This window comes from Lissotriton helveticus, chromosome 6 (genome assembly GCF_964261635.1).
Source record: "Lissotriton helveticus chromosome 6, aLisHel1.1, whole genome shotgun sequence".
Lineage (NCBI taxonomy): Eukaryota > Metazoa > Chordata > Amphibia > Caudata > Salamandridae > Lissotriton > Lissotriton helveticus.
In genome coordinates this window covers 1,361,051,508-1,361,074,604 of record NC_136067.1, presented here as the reverse complement: position 1 = coordinate 1,361,074,604, position 23,097 = coordinate 1,361,051,508, and the positions used below count along the sequence as shown (strand labels likewise).

At 45.8% G+C, this 23,097-nt stretch overlaps 1 protein-coding gene across 4 annotated transcripts in view; it reads left to right on the top strand.

The window, feature by feature from the left end:
• SPAST (spastin) overlaps positions 1 to 23,097 on the top strand; it is a 589,145-nt gene that overhangs the window by 448,462 nt on the left and 117,586 nt on the right. For all 4 annotated transcript variants that reach the window (XM_078649093.1, XM_078649092.1, XM_078649091.1 and 1 more), the window contains one exon: positions 20,947 to 20,989. In XM_078649093.1, the coding sequence (XP_078505219.1) occupies positions 20,947 to 20,989 (43 nt within the window). The remainder of the gene's footprint in view (positions 1 to 20,946; positions 20,990 to 23,097) is intronic.

Sequence of the window (23,097 nt, the reverse complement as noted above, 5' to 3'; positions counted from 1 at the left end):
GCGGATCTATAGCGCCACTTCCTTTTTCGTAATTTGGCAAATTGTTCAAATTGTATTCCAGTGTGCACAGAAACAATGTTGCCAGCTAAAACTACAGGGTTCAAACCATGACAAATTGTCAGAAATAGATGGATGCTAGCCTGGAACCTGGAGGGCACTTATTTCAATGTTCCGTCCTGCAGGTCCACAGGCGCTCGTTGCAATCCAAGGTGGGCCCGGAGCATTTTGAGTTTGCTGTGCCCTGCTTCAGCCTCACCAGTGCCACTCAGGAGTTCACAAAAGTGATGATGGTCTTCGCACCCTGGCTACATCTTTTCACCACTGCAGAGATAGAGCGGTTTCCAAACTTTTGCATGTGGGAGTTTCTGTGAAGGTCCTCTTGAGGAGATGCATTTCAACTGGGATGGGATGCTGAACTCCTGTATGCCTTCCTGCTTCTGCACTCTGTGGCCAGATTTCTGAAGATCAAGAATGACCAGACCTATGTCATCCCAGTAGTCCCAGATTGGTCCCAGAAAGTGTTGTAGTCAATATTTCTGAACATGTGCATTTACCCCTCCGATCAGGCTACCTCTTGCGAAAGATAGTCTGTCGCAGCATCAGGGCAGGGCATGGTTCCCCTAAACATACTCAATCTACAACTCTGTGCATGGAGATCGAGCAACCCAAAGTTGTGGATGTAATCTGGGCTTTCTGGTGTCAGTCCGGGAAGGCCATGCACCTCATCTTTGGGCAACCCATCCCCTCTGGGCTGCACGATAGAGACCTTCCTTGACACCCACTCCAGTGCTGATGCCCCAAGAACGGATCACCCCCATTGTTATTCCCAACTCCAACATGGAGCCAGAGTGGCGTCGACCGACACTCTGGCACCGACAGGGTCCATACTTCCTGGAGCGTAGCCAGTGCCTTATTTACTTGACAGGCCTGGAGAGGGAGACTAATGAGAGGGGTCTATGGATCCTTAAAGTTACCAGTTCCCTGAAGAACAGGACAGCTGGTATGAGGAGCTGGCAGAGGCCAGTAGGTTAGACACTACACCCAACACTGGCATGGTCCTCCTCCGTGGCTATGGAGGAGGGAGCTTCTCTTGTGATGGTGGTGCAAAGGGCAGCTGATGTGTTGGCCCTTCAGTTCCTATAATGGCAGTCAAGATGAACGCCTTGACAGATGCTTCAGCCGGAAGTCTCCCCTTTTCTCATTCACTGAAGCCCTAACAGATGTCCTACTTGGGGCCTGGTCAAAGTCCTGTACAGGGGCTGCTGTGCATAGGAAGATTGCCTGCTGCCGTTGCCCTTCCCCTGGGAATCCCAGTTTCCTCAACTAACACCCCACCCTGGAGAGCTTCATGGTTCAAGCCTCCACATTCAGGATTAAGCCTGGCACATTCCCTACCACTCCACCAAATAGGGAATCCAAAAGGCTGGACACCTTTGGCAAGAGAATGTTTTTTTCCATCAGCCTAGCACTGCGATCGGTGAACACCGCATGACATTTGTGCTGTTATTCCCATAGATATGGGACTCTGTTGTACAAGTGCTGCCTGTGGTGTCCGAGAAGGCTTGAGTCATACTCACCCACGCTATTGCTAACGGGCGAGATGCAGCAAAGTTTATCATCGCTTTAAGGACAGCAGAGCTACGGCCAGGTTCCTGGGCTTGTCTTTGGCACCTCGCCAATCCCAATCAGCTTTCCGCCCTATTCATGGTTTTTGAAGTGGTGTCTCACCATGCTGTTACCCTCCCAGTCACCACGGTCAACAGCCTTCGCAGTTTTTTGGCCATGGCCAAGGGTGCAGATGCCACAGACAGTGTGGGAAAGGCAGCCACCGGTCAAGTCAGTCCACCACTCGCCCTGCATCCGCTGCCTCCAAGCCTCTTTAGTTTGATCTCTGACCATCATGGGAATCCAGTGGTAGGCAGTATTCACTATCACCTGCCCCACTGGCAGTCTGTGACATCTGACTGCTGGGTTCTCCATAAGATCATCCCAAAGGACTACTCCCTCCCCTTTGTAATCATCGTGCCACACACATACGATCAACTGACAGAGGACCATCTCTCCTTTCTCCGTCCAGAAGGGTAGGTTCTCTTGGCCAAGAGAGCAACAGAAAAGGTGCACCCTGCATCAGAAGTAGGTTGTGGTGATTTTTATTCCTGCTACTTTCTGGTGCCGAAGGAGGATGAAGGACTTTGTCCTATATTAGATCTGCTCCTTCTCAACCTCTTCTTGAGGAAAGAGAAATTCAAAATGCTCATGCTCGCCCAATTCCTGCATGCCCCCGACCTGGGAGACTGGATGGTAGCTTTGGACTTGCAGGAGTATATTCCTACAATTGGGGGGTAGCGTGTCCCGCGAAAGATCTGCAGTGGTGGCTAAAAAACCGCAATTGGGTCCGTGGCTGATCCCTCTCCCGTCCCCAACCAGAGCAGACTGGGTAGGCAGTGCTGAAGAGAACCATCTTGCATTGGATAGGGAGCAGCCCCCCTAGGTCTTGTGGGCTCACTTTACCAGGGCCAAGGATGTGACCACTGTGGTAGCGAGCAGCTTTCCGGTTACGGACATCTGCCAGGGAGCTTTAGGGTCCTCGCTGCACACTTTTACCAACTGCCTGATAGACCATCACGACGTTAACATGCGGGATTGACCAGGGACTTTCACTGCCCTAACCGAAAAGTATCATCAACAGAAATTATTTGTATTTGAAGATTGCCACAGTTTTAAATGTGCTTAAAGGAAATAATCAAGATCTATCAATGAACCAAGAAGCTGTGAGAAAGCCCTAGTTCGACTGACCACTGAGGGCGAAACACCTGTCGGCTGGTACACTTTTAATAATGTAAATCTAAAAAAATATTCTGAAAAGCAATGATGTAACCTATTGTGTTGGATCATGAAAAGAACACACAAAAAAGAATAAACAGTTTTCCTCAAAAAGGAATGGGATTTCTTCTTGTTTGCTAAAATATACAAACAAGGAGGAGTACATGCTCAAAAACACTTTGCAGTATTACAATTTTGAGGACTAGAAAGGTCCAGTGCCTCGAGAAATTGTGAATGGATTGTCCTCTGCATTTGATCTGCTCGCGCTGGACAAGGAGCAGCCTCCCTAGGTCTTGCGGGCTCACTTTACCAGGGCAAACGGTGTGACCACCGTGTTAGCGAGCAGTTTTCCGGTCCCGAACATCTGCCAGGGAGCAGCAGGGGCCTCGCTACACACTTTCACCAAGCTCTACTGCCTGGGCAGTCAGGTCCGTCATGACGGGAACTTCATCTGTTCAGTCCTACTGGACTTTCTAATCTAATTTATTTTACAGTCCCACCTCCTGGGAGGTATTGCTTGGGTATGTATTCTAAGGTAAGGGATCTACAACTAGAATTCTCTATCCGATGAACAAGTTTCTTGCCTTCAGTAATGCCTTACCTGGTAGAGACTTTATCTAGCAGCAGATTCCTTACTGACCCTCTCAGCTTTGCCCAAGCAAAATAATGGTGTAGGGAACTCCCTTGCAAGGCCCTTAGTTTGTCACACCAGTTATCAGTGCTTATTGTGGCTCTGATTGATCCAGGTGAGTAAAAGAGGGTAGGTCTCTCGCATTCCACATGTAGGAGCCACATAGCAGCTGCACGCTAACCTCTGTTCTGACCTGTGGGACAATATTGTTCGATCTGAAGGGTTGGACGATCATTTTTATCTTTGCACCAGGTATTCTCTTTTATGGGTAATACCTTATATTGCGGTATAGGTGTGGGGTAGGATCATTACCTCACGTGTTTGGTCCTGAAGAAATGCTGTGGTTTTTTTTTTTAGACCATACAGCGCAAAACATGTTTACCTGATTACACTACGCCCACAAACTTGAAGCTACTCCAGTACATTGCAATGTACAGGAGTAGCGCCACCGTAGCCCCAACCTCTTTACAGTTTTTCAATCCTGCCAGGAGAATCATTACAGTAAAAAAATTGTTAGATATCTCCTAGACAGTTTTACTTTAGTCACTCACACATACACAATCACCCCACATATTTGGGACAACCTCATACTAGCACCGTTTATTACAGCATAAATAGCAAAAGATCTCTACCAAAGCAACCGGGGGGGGGGGGGGCAGTGCCGGCCCGACGAGGAGCAGAGCCACATTATGAAGCATGACATCCCCAGGGATGTGTGAGGACAACAAGAAATAGTTCTTAGGAGTCCCTTTCCATGTTTTGTCAGTCATTCTGCCTTTCCTTCTAGTTTTCTGATAGGAACAGCACCTTCTCTGATGATTGAATACACTATCCAACCACATATTCCTCATTGCCCTCCCACCTACCAGGTCTGTGTAATGGTCTGTCTTTTACCAAATCAGACATCTGCAAACTGCTATGTCCAGTTGCTTTGTTCTCAACATCCCAATGTTCAGAAGGAGTCATGCTAGAAATGTACGTCTGTGCACAAGAAGGCTGGTGGCTGCACTCTCACTTCTGGGGGGAACAAAGTCAACTCAGAGCTGCACTTCACCATCTGGCTGCACTCGGGTACTCCACTATAAAAACATTTGTATCTTATATGCTGCTAGGGGAATATTTTGAAGGCGAGGAATCTGCGGTTGGATAGTGTATCCACCAGAAAAAGTGTTGCCAAATGTTAGTAACTTGTTCTTCTCCAGTATTGTATCTTTCATAGATTCACATGCTTGAATCTTCCCCGTGGTCATGGTTGAAGTCCCATGGTAACAGCAATATACGCAGTGCTAATACATTGACATTAAGAATCAAATCAAATCTAATACAACCAGTCAAAGCAGAGACCCTGAGGCACTCATCCCCTCCAGAGCCACCATATACCTCCGCTTTCTTACCGCAGGTCATGTGTGAGGAAGTCACCCTGAGCTCCGCACAATCCCTGTGTTTCATCAGTCAACTTTTGATCCGTAATTCTTCAAATGACTTTCAAACCTCCAGGCAACATCTGAGGTACAGTTTGGTGGTATTGTATCTTATTTTTGCAGTCTGTGAGGGATCCAAAAAATGGCTGATCTGATAGAGGTCTAGCCGCAGAGTCCTTACCTTAGAATTATCCCCAGGCACCATACTGGATCTGGAACTTTTTCTACAGGAGTACCTCTGCTCATCGGTAGAGGGTGCTGGACAACTCTGCACATTGTCCACCTTATATGTTGTCATCAGAGTCCATATAAGCCCTCGCCTGATGCCAGTTTATTCCTTTCCGCGCTTCCACACGGATCCGGAGAGCGATACCATCATTACCTACCTCGTCATTCTCCATGAAACAGTGGGCTTTTTTTCTGGATATTTTCTGGGTCCTGTGATCGGAGATGTCTACCCTGTTTGTATGTGGTGTCTAGGAGAGCACCCTGACTCCGAACAGTGCAGCGTGTTTCTTCAGCGTCAGTCTTTGGCGTTGCAGGAGTGCCACATGGCTCTGTTAATGATGCAGTGGTCAACGGTCCATTGCCAGTCGCGGTCATCTGCTTCCTCCAAGAACAGCTTGATAGCTAGCTCCTGAAGTCATTCGGCCTCGCGTTCGCCTGGTAAGTCACACGATTTGCGTTGAGGCCTTCCCCAACTTTATAGCTTACACGCTGTTCCCCTGACTCACCTTCTATTCCTCTGATTCCAAAGTCAGAGCGAGAATCTGGGCCGCACCTTCCTTATTTTCCAAAACGTGGGGCAAGATGAGAGAATACTTTCTCTACTTCCATGATATTTTTGGCTCTAAACCTCCGGCTCGCATTCTGGCCCCGGGGAAGGTTGGTGTGGCCTCGACTGACTCCAAATTGTCGGGTCCTCCCTCTGTGTCAGCGGGCCCTCCGAATCCATGATCAACTCCGTCTTGGCTCCAGTGCACAGCCCCTTGGGTTTCCCACCTGTGATGCCAGTGTTTGATCCGATGGTGCTGACCTCTCAATCGCCAACACAGGTTGCCCTTTCATTGTCCCCCCGATGCTGAGGTGTTGTCCAATATAATATCTTTTAGGCTGCGGCCCGGTTGTCTGCTTTGGCCTCCCCAAATGTTGGCCCCATCCGTCGCGGTCCCTTTTTCCAGTCCTTTATTATGGTCTTTGTTTCTTTATTACAGCGGGGTTATTTCTCCCCTGCGGTTTTCTTTTCAATTGTCTCTCGACTACCTACTCGTACTGTTCTGTTGGTTGTGCTGTTTCTGGCTGCTCCCTTGGTTTTCTGGGGTGTCTTCTTCCGCCCTACCCTCTCCCTTTAGACTGGGCCATGTGGCTGGTTTCCAGTTTGCTGTTGTCTTGCCTTCGGCCCATGCCGCTGTTGTGGCCGTTGTTGGTACCCTTCGTGGGAACTTATTATTGTACAGTGCGACTTCTATATATATTTGTTAATACATATATTCATACCTATCTATTTGTGTTTTATACCTTCTTTTCTCGCATTTCTGCGCATGCCATGTCCCAGAGGGCCTCCTCTCTCAAGTGTTTCCTCTACCTAACGTGGTCTATGGCCATCGTTGTAGCTATTGATTGTGCTGCTTTATCAGCTGTTGGAACCCTCTGTTGTGCCTACTTCTATGACTGGGACTTTGGCCCAGTTGTTTTAGTTGCAGTCCTTACTCCCCAGTCCTCCACCTCTGTTTCTTTTACCGGTTGCCCTTTGGGGGGCTTTGAATTGCTTTGTTTATCTGGAGTGTTCTTCCCACTTGTCTTTTTCTTCTGCTATGCAGTTTCTCCCATGTTCTGCATAGCTGCGGATTCGGTTCTGTACGGGGCTCTCCCCGAATTTTCTGGTAATATATTTTCTTCCACCCCGCCCTTCCTGGAAAGTAGTCTCTTTTTCTTATGCAGACCGGACAGCCTAGTCGTGGATATCTCTTGGAATCAGTTTGCAGCCCTCCTCCAGGATGGTTTTGCTTGGATCTCTATTCTAAGGTAAGGAATCTGCGGCTAGATGTCTATCAAATGAATAAGTTACTTACCTTTGGTAACTCCTTATCTGGTGGACACTAGACCTAGCCACAGATTCCTTATTGACCCACCCATCCTCCTCACTCTGTGAACTAGTTCTCCCTTTTCTTCCAGTTTATCCATATCTAGATGGAAGAGAGCACGCACACAAGGCTGTAAGTTTAAGGCTTTTTTTCATCAGGCCTTTCTCGACCCGGGAAGCCAAGAGATGCGCGTTTCGGCTGCTGCAGCAGCCTTTGTCATTCTAGATAATATATATATATATGTGTAGTTGCGGAAGAAACTGACATGGGAGGGCTTATGTTGACTCAGAAGACATATCCGGTGGACAACATCGTGCATAGTCGTCCGGCGCGCAGATTTACTGCTGTAATAAAATCAAGACTCTTCTCTGAGAACCCTCACAAGGAATGTTTGTACTGCCTTTACCCTCAGCACAACCATAAGGAGTGCAAATACTGTTGCACTTTCTCAGCAAATGCTCTCGAAGACAGTGAGGCCAGGCTGCTTCCCTGGCTTCAGAAAAAAAGAAAGCTCAGTTGGAGTTTGACTGCGAGGAAAGGGGACACTCTTCCACAAAATTTTTTTTTAAAAATGATGGCTTCTCCTCATCTGATAATGATCTAAATCCACCATGGGAGGCCAGTGTTGAGAGTTCAAAAAGCAAGGAACCTGCTAGACCTTCTCACTCTCACAGAAGATCTTCCTCACCTCCATCGGTTCCTGTTACACCTTTCAGAGAACAGTAAACAAAGAAAATCTGTCAGTCGACTGATCCTTCGGCGAAGACCATCCCTTCGGCAGCTTTGTAGGCGGAGACCGCGGCGCCTCAGATAGCTCCTTCACTTCCAGTAACTATGGTGGCATCTATGACACTGATGACCAGGACAACGATGACCACATCTTCTTCACAGATGAAAACCTTGAAGACTACATCATCGACAAGACCATCATCAACAGCACAAATTTCGCTGGCAGCTCTGTCTACGTCCTCGACCACATCTCAACTGCTTCCATCTGAGGCTAAGTCGTCAAGATCCAGTCGGCAGCACTGTCGACGACCCTGTTGATGGCAGTGAAATATACTATTTCCATTTCTGACAAAAGTGCATTCCCACCCCTATGCAACAAGATTTGTCTCAAGTTGCACCTTTACCCCAGTGCACCTGCTGGAGATGCAGGAATCAGGGGATGAAAGTCTCTTTGGCTCCACATACAGTTTCTCTCAACTGAATGTCATATGCCAGGAACCTGAGGATGAGGATGCCGACCAAGGTCCTTCTACATATATCGAAGATGAATTTTCTTAACTGGACAGAAGCCAGCACTCTGCTCAGGAATATGACACCTTCCAGCGGCATTACCCTCATGATGAGCCTGAGGAAGAACAGCATCAGGGGCACAGGCCATCTATTATGGTCCCTTTCTCTTTGGTTATTAATTTACGCATGATGATAAACGACTACTACAAATGGTTTCCTGAGGCCAGTGCCCGACACAGCAGATCCCATTGCATCCAGACGTTCTATAGACTTTCTCTTGCAAAGACCCTGTTAAGACTACAGCAAAAGGAAATGCCTGTGTTAGAGCACATTGCAGTTACAGGTACCTTTGCTGATAGTGATGGTTACTAGCAGTCTGAAGAGGGCGAAATCCCCTTTGACTCAGCAGGGGATCACACAGAATCAGACTACTATGTGGTGCCACTATCTTGGTCACCTAACCCACCCCCAGCGGACTCGTCTCTGGCTTTCCTGAGATCCTTGAACTAGCGTCCAAGCGTTTCGTCTTACCACACATGTCTAAGCAAACCAAATGCTTTCTTTATGGCTTAAAATATTTGTCTTACGAACTGGAATATCTATTCCCATTGTAGACTGCATCTGGCAAGAGGGGTTGAAGTTAATGAAAGCACCTTACCAGCAAAGTAGGCACCATCCTTACGCTCAACAGATCAGCATATCCTTCCTAATAACCATACAGGATGACAAGAGTGTTCTTCTCCTCTTGGCAGCCAATACGTAGAAGTCCTCTGGCTAGGGAAACGTCACAGGCAATTCTAGGAGACCATGATACGTCACAGGCACCAGTCACCTTAGTCCCACCTCAACGTTTCGGAAATCCCCTCTCCAAATTTTGCAATCGATGGAGCATCTCTTCTGACAAATGGGTGTTAGACGAAATCCAGCATGGTCGCACCCTGGAATTTGTCAAAAGCTTCTAAATTTTCCACCAAGCAACACATTGCATCGTCATCTTTATCTGCTGAAACAGGAAATTTGCTCACTTCTCTCCAAGAGGGCGATAGAGGAGTCCTGTTGTGTCAATGCAACATGGGGTTTTACTCCAACTTCTTACTCATCACAAACAAGTGAGGAAAGTGGAGACAAGTAATGGACCTGAGACTGTTAAACAAATTCATCAAGAAACAGTCTTTAAGAATGTTGTCCTTGCAGGAGATTCTGCAGCTCGTAGATTACCTGACATTCCTGGACCTACTAGAAGTGCATTAACATATCCCATCCCTGTAACGCACCAAATGTTTCTGCTGTTCAAGATGGCAGGGTGCCATTACCAATTCAAAGTCCTTCCTTTTGGGCTACAATGGGCTCCCAGGGTCTTCACAAAGTGCATGTCGCCGGTGGTGACTTTCCTGAGGAGATCGGGGCACCAGGTTTTTCCGTACCTGGCAACTGGGTAATAAAAGGACTCACTTCTCACTATGCAAGAAAATCGACTTGGGCCTGTCTGAACCTATTCAAACCTCTAGGCCTCAAGCTAAACAGAGAAACATCGTCCCTAGCCCCACCCAGGTCACCTGTTTTTCTGTGGCAATTCTGTATAAGAAAGTTGCCAAGGCTTTCCCCTCTACAGAAAGAATTCATTGCCTCAAGTAAATAACAGCCATCCTCTCGACAAGAAGGGTCATTTCTGTATGGAAGTACACATCAATGTTGGGAATTATGTCATCCTGCATCCCGTTGATTCCAGACTGTCATCTTCGCATGCGACTGTTGCTGGAGCAACTAGACGATCAGTGGATCCAGTGCCAGGGCATCTTCGATGTCACAATGTCGATTACATTAAAGATGAAATAGGCGATGTTTTTGTGGATGAACACAGACAGTATCTCTCAGGGCCTCTCATTCGTTCCCTTCCAGCTTCATAGGGTGAAGACGATGGACACTTCCCTAGTAGGCTGGGGATCTCACTTGCATGACTTTATTTATTTATTTTTAGAGTTTTATAGAGCGCAGACAAGACCCTTGCGGGTATCCGAGCGCTTTACAGTACATGGGGATAATAACATACATACAGGATAGGTCAATGAATAGTATATAAAACCATCGGGCAAACATAGAGCAAGGCAATAGGAAGTGACCTGATGGGTAATACAGTAAAGGTAAGTAAGTCAAAATAAAAATAACATCATTGAGAACGACAAAAAGCAGAGCAATAAGGTGCCAGAGGAGAGCGAGCTGAGGAGACATGGTAACGACGAATAGATTGATTAGGTAGACTAGTTTGATACCATGTACGTATGTTCTTGCAGAATCATAGGTCTGTGTTTAAGAAAATTTTGCCATAAGAATGCCTTTTACTTCCCATTTGAAAGCTGCAGTGGAGGGGTTCAGCCTTTTTTCCGGGGGATGGGCATTCCATATCCTGGGCGCCATTCCAGAGAAGGAACGCTTGTATGTTTTTTTCTTGTTGAATCTTTGTGGCTTCAATAGGAGGCTTTCTGCACTTCTTGTGGATCTTATCCCGCCAGATATTGTAAGTTTCTGTGTGAGATAACTGGGTGCATTGTGGTGTATGGCCATATGCACGCTATTTTCAGGTGAATTCTGGCAGCCAGTTTAGAGATTTAAGGTCAGGGAAGATGTGGGCCCTTCTTTTTGAGCCAGTGATGAGTCTCGCTGCCGCATGAGTAGAGGCTCTTCGGGGAGCCGTAGTAGCTGTGGGGAGACCGCATAGCGAGACACTTCCGTAGTCCAGCCGAGGTAAAACTAGAGCTTGGACCGCCATCTTGAAATCATTGGCCGGTAGGAAGGGTTTCAGTTTCCTCAGTGTGTTAATCTGAAAGTTTGCTCCTTTCGTTGCGTTACTAATGTGTTTCTGCATATTGAGGTTGCAGCCAAGTATTATACCCAATGATTTTGCTGAGTCCACAATAGTTGGTTGAACGTTGAATGCAATGAGGTGTTTGATCCAATCATGCATAATGGGGACTTTGGCAGGTGGGGCAATTAGGAGGAATTCTGTTTTTGAGGCATTCATTTTGAGGTGATTCTCTGCCAACCATGTTTGGGTGGTCTTAAGGGTAGTGTTAAGCAAATTGATGTCTTCAAGAGTGTTGATCTAAAGGTAGAGTTGGGTATCATCAGCGTTCATGTGGAATTGCACGTTGGACGCTTGTAGCAGATCGGTGAGTGGTTCCATGAATAAGTTAAAAAGTGTTGATGAAAGCGAGGATCCTTGTACTCCTAGCATAACTGGAACGGATTTAGAGAGGGTGTTGTTAACCTTGAATTTTTGGGTCCGGTTTTGCAGAAAAGAGGTAAACCATTTAAGCAATGATCCAGATAGGCCCATTCTACGGTTCAACAGATCTATCAAGTTCTTGTGTTTGACTGTATCGAAGGCTGATGAGAGGTCTAGTAGGATAAGAAGGCATGATCCGTTTTGATCCAGTATTTGAAGGGCATTATCAATGATGTGTGTCATGGCTGATTCCGTGCTGTGATCTGCTCGGAAGCCGGATTGGGTTGGTTGAGGAGGTTGAAGCGATCACTATGTTTTGTTAATTGGTGTTGAACACATTTTTCCAGAAGTTTGGCCAGCGTGGGAATATTGGAGATAGGTCGGTAGTTGTTTAGGTCCGTAGGGTCAGCTGTGGGTTTCTTAAGGATGGGAGAGACCTGCCCCACCTTAAGGGAGTCAGGGATGCAACCTTGTAGGAGTGAACTGTTGATGATTTTGGTCCAGAGTGGGAGAAGCAATGGGGTAAGTTCTTTAACCGCATTTGTGGGTAGAGGGTCGGTGAGGTGATTGGCAGGCTTAAGGGCATTGAGAAACTTGCCTATAGCGTCTTCAGAATAGGTGTTAAAGGATGACCATACTGCGTCGTTTTTTAAAACATACTTTGAAGGTGTTTGTAGTGTTGCATTTGTGGGTAGAGGGGAGGTTTTTGTGTGTGGACAAGAATGAGAGATTAGATCATTGAGGATATCTTTTTTGATGTTCTCAGTCTTAAGATTGAAGAAGGTAGAGAATTCTTCACATGTGGGTTGTGGAAGAGTTAGGTCTTGCGGACGTTGAGGTGCGTCCTTAGATTGGGTTTTGATTAATTCGAATAGTTTTTTGGGTCGATTTCTTGCTTGGTCAAGTTGGTGACTGAAGAAGTCTGCTTTAGTGTTCCTTATCTTTTGGTAGTAAGCATTTCTCTTTCCTTTTAGAATCATGAGGAGCTTGGCGGATGGGACCGATATCCAGTTGCGTTCAGCAGTTCTGAGACAACGTCTATCATCGTTAAGTGGACCATTGAACCAGGGTTTAGAGTCTTTCGTGGAAACTCTTTAGTTGAAGGGGAGCAAATTCATTAATTATGGAAGTCATAGAGTTGAGTTAATGGTTGGTGAGATCATGTACGTTGAAGGCCCAGCAGGGGGCAAGAGTAGATTGTGGCTGGAAATGGGTAACGTGTTTGGGTTGATTTTTTTCCAGTCTCTTTTCCAAACTTTGGGTTTTGTGGATTGAGCCGAGTTGAGTTTAACTGTTTCATTGATAAAGAAGGTGATGATATGATGGTCTGACCAATCGCAGGGGAGGATCGACTCCAGGTGCGTGGAATCGCGCCTGGAGATTATTAGGTCCAGAGTTGCGCCTTTATTGTGTGTAGGGCTGTTGCAAATTTGATTGAGGTCTAGGGCATTGAGGAAGTTTTTGAGACTGTTGACCACAGAATCGTTGAGGTCGTTCCAGTGGAGGTTGAAATCACCCAGGAAAATTTGTGTGTTCTGTCGTCTGGTGTATGTAGTGACCATGTCCATGAGGTGTTCTGTGAAGATGAGGTTGTCACCAGGTGGGTGATAGATGCTGTGTAACGTACAGACGGGTTTGCCATTACTGTTGATGTCCAGGCATATGTATTCGCAAAAGGGGAGTGCGGGGGATATGGCTCTATTTACGGTGATGTTGCTCCGGTGGATGCATGCAATTCCTCCTCCTGTCTTGCCACTCCTGTCCAGCCTGATGATGTCATAGTTATGTGGTACTAGGCTGTCAATGAGAGGCGAGGAGGATTCTGTAAGCCATGTTTCAGTAAGAATTATCAGATCCAGGTCAGTAGAGATAATGAGGTCTGCTATGTCCGTTGCGTGCTTAGAGGCCGATCTGCAGTTCAGGAGTGTGCATTTAAGCCGAGGAGTGGCGGGGTGAAGTGGTGTAGTCCTGCATGATTGGAACTTTACTATGATTGTTATCGTTTTCCTCTATTATTATGGGTGGAGGGCCTATTGGGGTCGGAGAGGATAGAGGGGATGGGGATGTGTCTGGGAGCTGCAGGACTCGCGATGGAGGGTTCGTAGGAGAGTAGAAGAGAGCGAGGATCGTTCTCCGAAAATGGGTTGGTGGAACACATTGGGCGGGAGGATAGATTACGATAGGGTATTGATTTCCTGAAGGGAACATTACTTATGGGGGTGTTAGGTAGGTGGGCTGGGGGCTTGCTAGGTATACATGTTCTGTAGGATCTAGAGAGCCCTGGCTGTCTCGATAGCATCGCTTTAAAAACGTGGAGATTCTCTTTGATTGAGTGAAATGTGGACATGATCTCATCTAATCTAGTATCAAATGTGATAATGATTGGGATGGGAGGTGGTGACATGGGTGTGTGTGTCTGAAGTGTAGGCTGAAAGGGTGTATGGACAGGTGCAGGGATGAGAGGGTTAGTAAGCGCTTTTGAGTGTGTGTGTGGGCTGGTTGTTAATGTGGGTGGCTGAGTAGAGGGATGGTGATGGGCAGGTGTGTGAAGTGTGGTTGGAGGCGGTGCGATTTCAAAAGCTGGACAGTTATTTGAAAGGTCATGGGGTGACCCGTAAAGTGCAGGCGACTGAGTTGAGGGGGACTGGCTGGCCTGGGTGGGGTCCTTGCTAGGTGTGTTATTGCGAATAGGGGAAGAGATAGAGGGAACGATGATTGGTGGGGGGGTTGTGTTAGTGGGATGGGGAGCTATGGTGGTTCCCGAATTAGGTTCCAATGCTGTATAGGGGGGGGGGGTGCTGTGATCGCTCCTGGAGTTGGTTCAATAGCTGTTGGGGGTGTGTGTGGTGTGTGTGTAGTTTCGGTAGTGTTGGGTGGGGATAGATTGAGCGGGAGGGAGTCAGCTTGAGGTGTGGTATTGTGAAGGGGAGACTGGGTAGGGGGAGAGATGACAGGGGCAGTGGTTGTGTAGGAGGGGTCAGGCGATATGGTCGTGCCCAGAGTGGTTTCCGTAGCTGTGGGTGGTGCGGGTGTAGTCGCGGCCATGCTAGGTGGAAGATGCGTGCGATGTTTCGGTGAAATGCCACTCGGTGTATCGGTGGGAGTGGTCGTCAGGGTAATCGGGGAAGAGGAAGCGATTGGAGTAGGAGTGGAAGCAACTTGGGTGATGGAAGTGGGGGTGGATTGGGAGGCAGCTTGGGGATTATCCACTTGTTCTTTAATAATGGGGAAGATGTTATCTAGGAGATTTAAGTTGAGGTCCGAGGCTTATATGAGGATGGTACCATTGTTGTAGATAGTAATGGTTGCTGTTGCTTGGAAGAGTTGGGAAGGGGTAATAGAAATAGCTAGACCATGTTATGATTTTCTCGAGGAAGAGACAGTAAATGTGGCTAGGAGTACTTTCCTCCATTGGGCTATCCGTTTCGTGTGAAAGGTGATGTCCATGGTTGTGTGCCCGTTGCATGGGGAGAAGTAGGGATCAGCAAAGAGGTTTTCAGGGTGTGATTTGATAAAATTGTGTTTGAACCGTTTGGTGTTTTTTTTTGAGAGAACAGGGGGATAGATGAAGTTGTATGTGTGCGTGCCTGTGAGTTCCATGATATATGTAGTCCGATAGGTTTGGAGAAGAGGGCGCCAGAGAGAGTACGAATAGCTAGGACCCAGGAGGAATGAGAGGAATCCATGGAGAGGGAAGGGGGGGCAGAAGAAGGTTAGGTGGGTTGAGGACCGTTAAAGTGAATGAATGTGATTGATTTCTAGAGGGCTAGCGGGATGCAGGGGTGGGGTTGAAGATGCCCTGAAGAAGAAAAAAAAAAGAAGAAAAAAAGATTTATGTAAAATGGACCACTCAGAAGGCTTTGTCACACATATCCCTTTCTGGATTTGAAGATAGTAGTTTTCCTAGGTCTTCAGGTCTTTCTTCCCAGGCTCCGCAACTCTTCAGTCTTGATGAGAACAGACAACCCTACAACCATGTTTTATCTCACCAAACAAGGAGGAACACAATCACATGTTTTGTCTGCTCAAGTGCAACAGATCTGGGAATGTTTACTGACCAACATCATCTTGAGGATAGAACATGTCCCAGGTATACAGAACGAATGGGCATACTCCTAAAGCAGGACAGACAAACAGTGCCACGAGTGGGAACTTCATAAGTGGCAGTTATTGCAGGTTTTTCAGCATTGGGGGTTTGCAAAATTGGTTCTTTTCGCTACTCTTCACTGCAAGAAATGCAACTTGTACACCAGCAATTACCCTCAACCGGGTTCTTGGGGAAATGCATTCCACCTAGCATGGAGGGGGAGGTTTGCATATGCTTTCCCTCCATTCCCACTCATTCTCAAGGTCGGCCATGATGAAGCAGGAACCTTGCTGTCTCATTCTGAAAGCCCCAACGAGGCCAAGGCAGTTTTGGTTCACCAAGTTTCTTCACCTGTCTGAGTACCCACATTTTCTATTCCAGCCATCGGAGGATCTTCTTTGATGAACCAGGGGCAAGTTGTCCATCCACAGATACAATCTCTAAATTTGTCAGCCTGGCTCCTCACGACAATGAGTTCAGGACACTAAATCTGACTGGGGGTTGCAGATTGATTCTCCGGCACCATCTTGCTGAATCCACAACTAAATGCCACTCCGCTGATTGGAAGAGGTTTTGCTCCTGGTGTGACTATTTGCATCATCTCTTCTCCACTCCAGAGCAGATACTCCCTTATCTACTGCAGCTAGTGAAATCAGGACTGACTCCCTCATCTATTATAATCTATCTGGCACCTTTATCCAGATTCAGGAGGCATACCGGAAAACTTTCATTATGGTCCAACAGACTGGTTAAGGAGTTCATGAAGGGCCTATTTTATGGCAGCTCAACACAGTCTTATCTCAGCTCATGAGAGCTCCTTTTGGACCAATTCATAAGGCTGACTTGAAATGTATTTCGTGGAAAGTAGCTTTTCTTTTGGTGTTCACCTCCCAGGGAGAATAAGTGAAAGTCAGGGAGAATAAGCCTTGACGATTCACAAGCCATGTCTACAGTTTTGGGATGATATGGTCATTTTACAAACTAACCCGAAGTTCATCCTGAAAGTGCCAACATCTTTTCACATCAATGAACTCATCATATTGCCAATGTTCCTCAGTAAGCAATCTTGAGCAGCGGAAAGAGCCCTGCATTTTCAAGACGTCCGACGTCTCAAATTCTTTTGCGATAGAACAAAGACTGTTAGAAAATTTGATCAACTCCTGATTTCTTTTGCTCCACCTAGAAAAGGACAAGCCCTGTCATGGGCAAGTATTGCTCGTTGGGAGTCTGCAACCATCACCTTTTGTCATGAGAATGCAGGACTACCATTGTCTGCAAAAGTGAAGGCTCACTCTATGCGAAAGGTGGTGGCTTCTTCAGCCCTCTTTGCAGGTGTATCATTGCCAGACATCTGTAGGGCAGTGACATGGATTAATGGTCACACCTACACAAAGCACTGTTGCCTGGATTCCCTGAGAAAGGCGGATATTGCAGTTGGACAAGCTGCGTTACGGCACCTATTTTCCTCAGGTGTATCACTTTTGTTTATTTATATGCATTATTGTTTGATGTTTGTCTTTTAACTTTATTGCAGCTTTGTCAAGCAATGTGGTTCTACAGTATTGATAACTTTCAAAGCTTCATTTTTTGTTGTTGAATATCTTTATTGCATTTTTTATAATATTTTCTCGGTACAGACAAATCAAACATAGGTTTACAGTGCACTTCCATACAAGATTAATATCGCTGCATCATTACATATAGCGTCTTAGATATTACCACTCGATGGACACAGCATAGTTTGTCTCTTTTACTCAGAAGGCTGCGTGCATTAGCAGTGTAGTGCGGGTATATAATACCCATGTATGCTGTCACCTCCAGTTGTGAGGCAGGACTTGTCCGACATACATATCTTCTTCCTGCAATGGTTAATCAAAAGTGACCATGTCTAGTTGCACCATTACACACAGTTCATGTATAAAACAATCGTTGAATAACAATGAACAGTAATGCCTGGATGATTGGAAGTAATCAATGCCATTAATTGTAAGATATCCACATTTACCCAATTTTTACAACATAACTAATAAACTTAAAATGAATAGAAAAGAAAAAGAGATATCAAGTACATAGTCAGATGTATGTAGCTAGCGTATTATGTGTCTTTCGAGGGAGGCAGTGCCAAGGGCCACGCGCGTGTTTGCAGAATTGGGTTGCTGTTCCTAAGTAATATGTGTTTGTGTAGAGCTCAAGGTATCCTGTGTCTAGGGTTGTGTACTTGTAACATCCTGAAGGATTGTGGGGTCTCTGCACTGCCCGACAGCCGCGTCCTAAGGCATCTTGTGTACACGGCCCATCTGCATCGCCCAAGCAACGTTTCAGTCATCATCTCCCACACTTTGCACTGAGGGTGCACACAGTGTCGCACTAGCCTGTGCTGGAAGTTTCAGGATATCGTCCCAGCCCTGTGCAATGGGGAACTTACGTAGGCCAGCGGTTTCTTCCCTGTGAAGAATGGTGCTCTCCGCCTGTGCCCAGTTTTCTAGAGATTTTAACCAGTGGAGTACTTCTAGAGGTTCTTTGTGTTTCCATCTCCTGGTTATTAATCGTTTTGCAGTGATTAAACCTAAATCACAGAGTCTAGAGCTGACTTTATTAGCTTTTGTGTGTTTGTAAAACCCCAAGATGCAGATTTCCCATGTGTGTGACACTTCGGTATTAATGCTATTGTTAAGAGTTTCTGTAATTGTGCGCCAATAAGAGAGAAGCAGAGGGCAGGACCATAACATGTGCAGTAGGTCAGTGTCTAGTAAATTACATCTCGGGCAAGCTGAAGTGGCAACATTAAAATACTTAATAATCTTGTCTGGCGAGAGATACGCTCTGTGCAATATGTATGTTTGTATGTGTTTCAAACAGGGGTTACGTGGTATATGCGTGGCACTGGCCAGGACACGTTCCCAATCTTTATCTGCCCAGAGCTGACCCCTATCTTCAGTCCATCTCACCCGGAGACTCTGCAGTGGCTTTAACACGTGTGTAAGTAGGGCCTGCACTAGCCAGTGGATCACATGTGACCCCTCTCCCATCACATGTAGATATTGCAACAACTGGTGCGTTTGTGGCTCGGTTGTCCGATCCCCCCAGTGTAGCGTCAACATCCGTATGATGGCTGCGCGTATGAGAAACTGTCCCACTGGCAAGTCTGTATCTATTGTCAGTGTTTTGAAAGACATCAAGGCACCGTCCATATATAAATCTCCCAGTGTCTCCATTCCCACCTCAGTCCAGGGCAGCAACGCTATGTCCGTTACAAAATCCCTGCCCCGGGGCGTGCCAACCAGTGGCAGTATCGGAGCGTAAGGGATAGTATCTTTAGTGAGTTGGATGCTTCTACGGTAGCATCAATAAGCAAATTCCATGTGTAACTTTGTCGGGTGGGGAAGTTTTGCCAGTGGATGGAATAAGCTGTAGATTTGTGTCTATGTCTATATACGCGTCGCAGTGGCGGTATCCGCTAGGATTTTGCTGCTGAGCCACCGTGCAACCCACTGCAGCTGCGCAGCTAGGTAATACAATTCTAGATGAGGTACTGCCAAGCCCCCACGTTCCTGTGGCGCGTAACGCTATTCTGGACCGTCCCGCATTCCATATTAGACCCCTGAGTAATCCCTCCAGTTCCCGAAATAGCCGTGACAAGACCTATACTGGCAAATTCGCAAAATAGTACAATAGCCTGGGTAATACTATCATTTTTGTCAGGGTGACACGACTCATCACATTCAGGGGCAGAGTCTTCCAAAATTGTATCTGCGCCCGTATGGAGGAGATGGCGCGTACTAGGTTGCCTTCCATTACGTCCGCAGGGGATCTGTAAATGTATATGCCCAGATTTCAAAATGTTGTCGGGTACCAGGCAAGCGCCGCACCATTGATGGTTATGTCAGTTGCACCCACATCCTCGCCAAAAGAATAAGCACCCGATTTGGCCAAGTTCACCTTGAGCCCTGAGACTCCCTCAAACCGACGGAATATGTCAGATATGGTCAGCGGTATGTCATGCAAGTCTTTCATGTACAGCAACATATCATCCGCTTATAGGGACACCGCATGGAAACCATCTACCAGGGGGATGCCCCAATCTGCACCACTGTCTCGTAATAGGGCCGCCAGGGGCTGTATAGCAAAGGAAAAGACTAATGGGGACAAAGGGCATTCTTGCCTAGTTCCTCGTCTGACCCTGATTACATCTGACATGAGCTTGCCTGTGCGGGCCCGCACTGTGGGTTGCTGGTACAATAACTGTACCATTATAACTTTCAAAGCTTCATATGTGACCCTCCCTCTTCCCTGTTAAGGCTCACCATCTTTTCATTTATTTACACTGTTTCTAGAAATATGAGGTATGGTGGCTCTGCAGGGGATTAGTGCTTCCGGGTCTCTGCTCTGACCAGTTGAAGTTTGAATCCATTAAAACATTGTGAATTGTCTATTGTGTTTAGTGTCATTATTAATGCTAATGTATTAACAGTGGGACTCCCACCATGACGACGGAGAAGCTTCAAGCATATTCATCTATAACATATATCAGTACTAGAGAACCACAGTATACCAGTAAAGTAACTTGTTTATTCTGAACTGCACCACTCGGCTCAGAAATATGGGCTCATAAGAGCTGCTATATTCTCTTTACATAATTATTGTGTGGGTGAAGGTTTGTCTACACAGTCAGATTTCATTGCTTAAATCTGATCAGTATGGGCCGTATGTTGTGTCCTAAAGGAAACCATCCACTTTCTTTGCAGTGCAGAGTCTTGCACTGAACAATCAAGTCTTCTTCCTATGGTGGACAATTGTAGTATTTTATTAAACACTAGCAATCAGATGCAACAAGAGGGACGTCTCCCCATTCAGATATTGCATTTATTTGTTGATAAAGAGACCTGTCATATTCTAAGAAAGTCTTGCATAGTTAGCAGGAGTGGGCATCACTGAGTAATGAGGCATCTACTATCAGCTAATTTGCTTATTGATATTTTATATCGCATCTAACACCCAGCAGAGCATGGATTATTCTGTGATTTCAGTCTGCTAACTGTAAGATAGCACAAATTAACTTCTTAAAAGCATTCTTGGCATGCAATTACCTTATTAAAATGGATAATATGCATCACATAATTATCAAGTAACTTTAAAAATACTGCTCTAATGTGGTTCAAAATCGTAATTGCAGGACAAGGAATGGTGGTTTATCCAACCATATCCATTCTCATGTTCAGAAACTTCTAAAAAGAAATTGGTATTCAAAGATCAGAATTACCTGGAAGCTTCCCAAACTTAGTTTGCTATTACGCTGCCTTCACGCTAATCTGTAAATGTAAGTACTTTTTCATGGGACGCACAAAAGAGTAGCCACAATGCACACTTCTTTTCGCTTGCGATAATTTGTGGGTTTTGTCTGACTGTTGCATATATATATTTTCTGTTTTGTTTTATAGGAGATTCACAAAGAGGGTGTATGTATCTCTGCCAAGTGAAGAGGTAGGTGTGCCTCATTGGGTGATTCTGCCACTCAGTTTTGTCCCTTTTGTTAATTTGTTAATATTCTAATAAACTGCATAAAAAAACGAATATACTTCTTGTGTGGTTACAGTGGCTTTGTTCAACCACACTGTCCATAAATATGATCTGACCAGCTTATTGTGATGGCAGTTTGCTCTCTAGCGCATACATGGGATGTATCACGGAATCATGCAGTACCTTTACCACGCATAGGCCTTTACCACTTATGCCTTTACAACAAAAATGTAAGTGTGTGTGTGTATATATATATATATATATATATATGTATATGTATATATTTGTATTCCCTTATCGACCCCTAAAAATACAATTTCCCACCCCTAAAAACTCTTCCCACCCAATACCCCTACCTGCCCCCAAAAATACTCCTACCACCCAATACCCTTGCCCGCCTCTAAACCCTAAAGATACCTTTACCACCCACCCTCAACCCTAGAAATACTCCTACTACCCAATACCCTTACCCACCCACCCGCTAAACCATAAAAACAACCTTACCACCCAATGCCCTTACCCACCCCTAAACGCTAAAAATACCCTGATCACCCAATACCCTTACCCACTCCTAAACCCTAAAAACAACCTTACCACCCAGTACCTTTACCTACCTCTAAACCCTAAAAACACCATTACCACCCAGTAGCCTTAACCCACCCTAAAAATACCCTTACCTGCCCCAAATCCTAAAAAACACTCTTACAACCCAATACCCCTACACACCCTATACTATAGTGAATACCCTTACCACCCAGTACCCTTACCCACCCCATAAACACTCTTACCACCCAGTACCCTTACAATGCCCTAAACCTTAAAAACACCTGTAATGAATGTGATTTCTCACCAATAATCCACAACCAAACCCTGCACTCCCACTTTGGAGGCAAATATACCACTGCACCTTTAAATAATATATGTTTGTGCAACACTCCCAAAAGACGAGGCAAAGACCCAGCACCCCCCTTAAGGCAAGGTAAGAAAACAAATACAGGTGCATTTAAAACACACTCACAAGTTTATTAATGCAACATTTTAAAACGGTAGGCCAAATATATCAGTAAATGCAGATTCCCAAGTGTCCAATGACTCAAATGAATAATTAAAATAAAATGCAGTATATACAAATAGCAAAGAGTAGAACATACATATATAAAATGGTTAGGAACACCTCACCGTAACATTTGCATCACCCTTGCCAACTCAAGCTAGGGGAAGCCCATCACCAGCCCAGGAAGGAGTTCAATCAGGACTCAAGTTCCGTCACCTCCACAGCAATATGTCTATTCTGTGGTGAACTTCCACCTTGTCCCCAAAGGCTCCTAGCTTTAAATACCATTACTCAACATGAGGCGAAGCTTTTAGAAAACCTCACCCCCTTCTCATGAGAAAGAATGGAGCTGGCTGTACCAGTCTGCGTCAAGGCCAAGACGGAGGCTGGCCAAGCTCCCATATTTTGACTTCGAGGCAGAGTTGCACATTCTATAGATAATATCCAGTTCACCCTGGTCAGTCAAGAGTGAAAAACAAGTGAAGAGCAGAAACCTGCCCTCCCCACTTTGCAGCTACGTGCAAGCAGCAAGGCAAAGCCAGAAAACAAGATGACATGAGGCCATGTCAAAGCCAATAGTTAGAAAAACATAATATAAATGTACTGTTCTACTCCGTGACAGCTCCCACTGAAAGACAGCAAGATTACAAGACAGAAGAGGAGCAGACATATGCAGGACCGTCTTACATTAAGGCTAGGGTAAAATATCCCACTAAAGTCAGTTAAAATGGTGGTAGTCGAAGGTCATCATAGGGTGCCCAACCACAAGAGTGGCTCTTTCACTATATTCCACCCCATGACCTTTGACTATCATCATTTACATATATCAAAAACTCTACCTCCTAACTTAAAAGATACTACTACGAGTGGAAACTACATTTCCTAAATACATGTTGAGGCAATGACTCGTGTGCTGAACTGAAAGCACAAGTATAATACTGTGAAGACGTAAAAGCATGTAATAATCATTTCAAAGCATGTAGAAATAACACAAAATGGAGTCAGTTATGTAAACCGG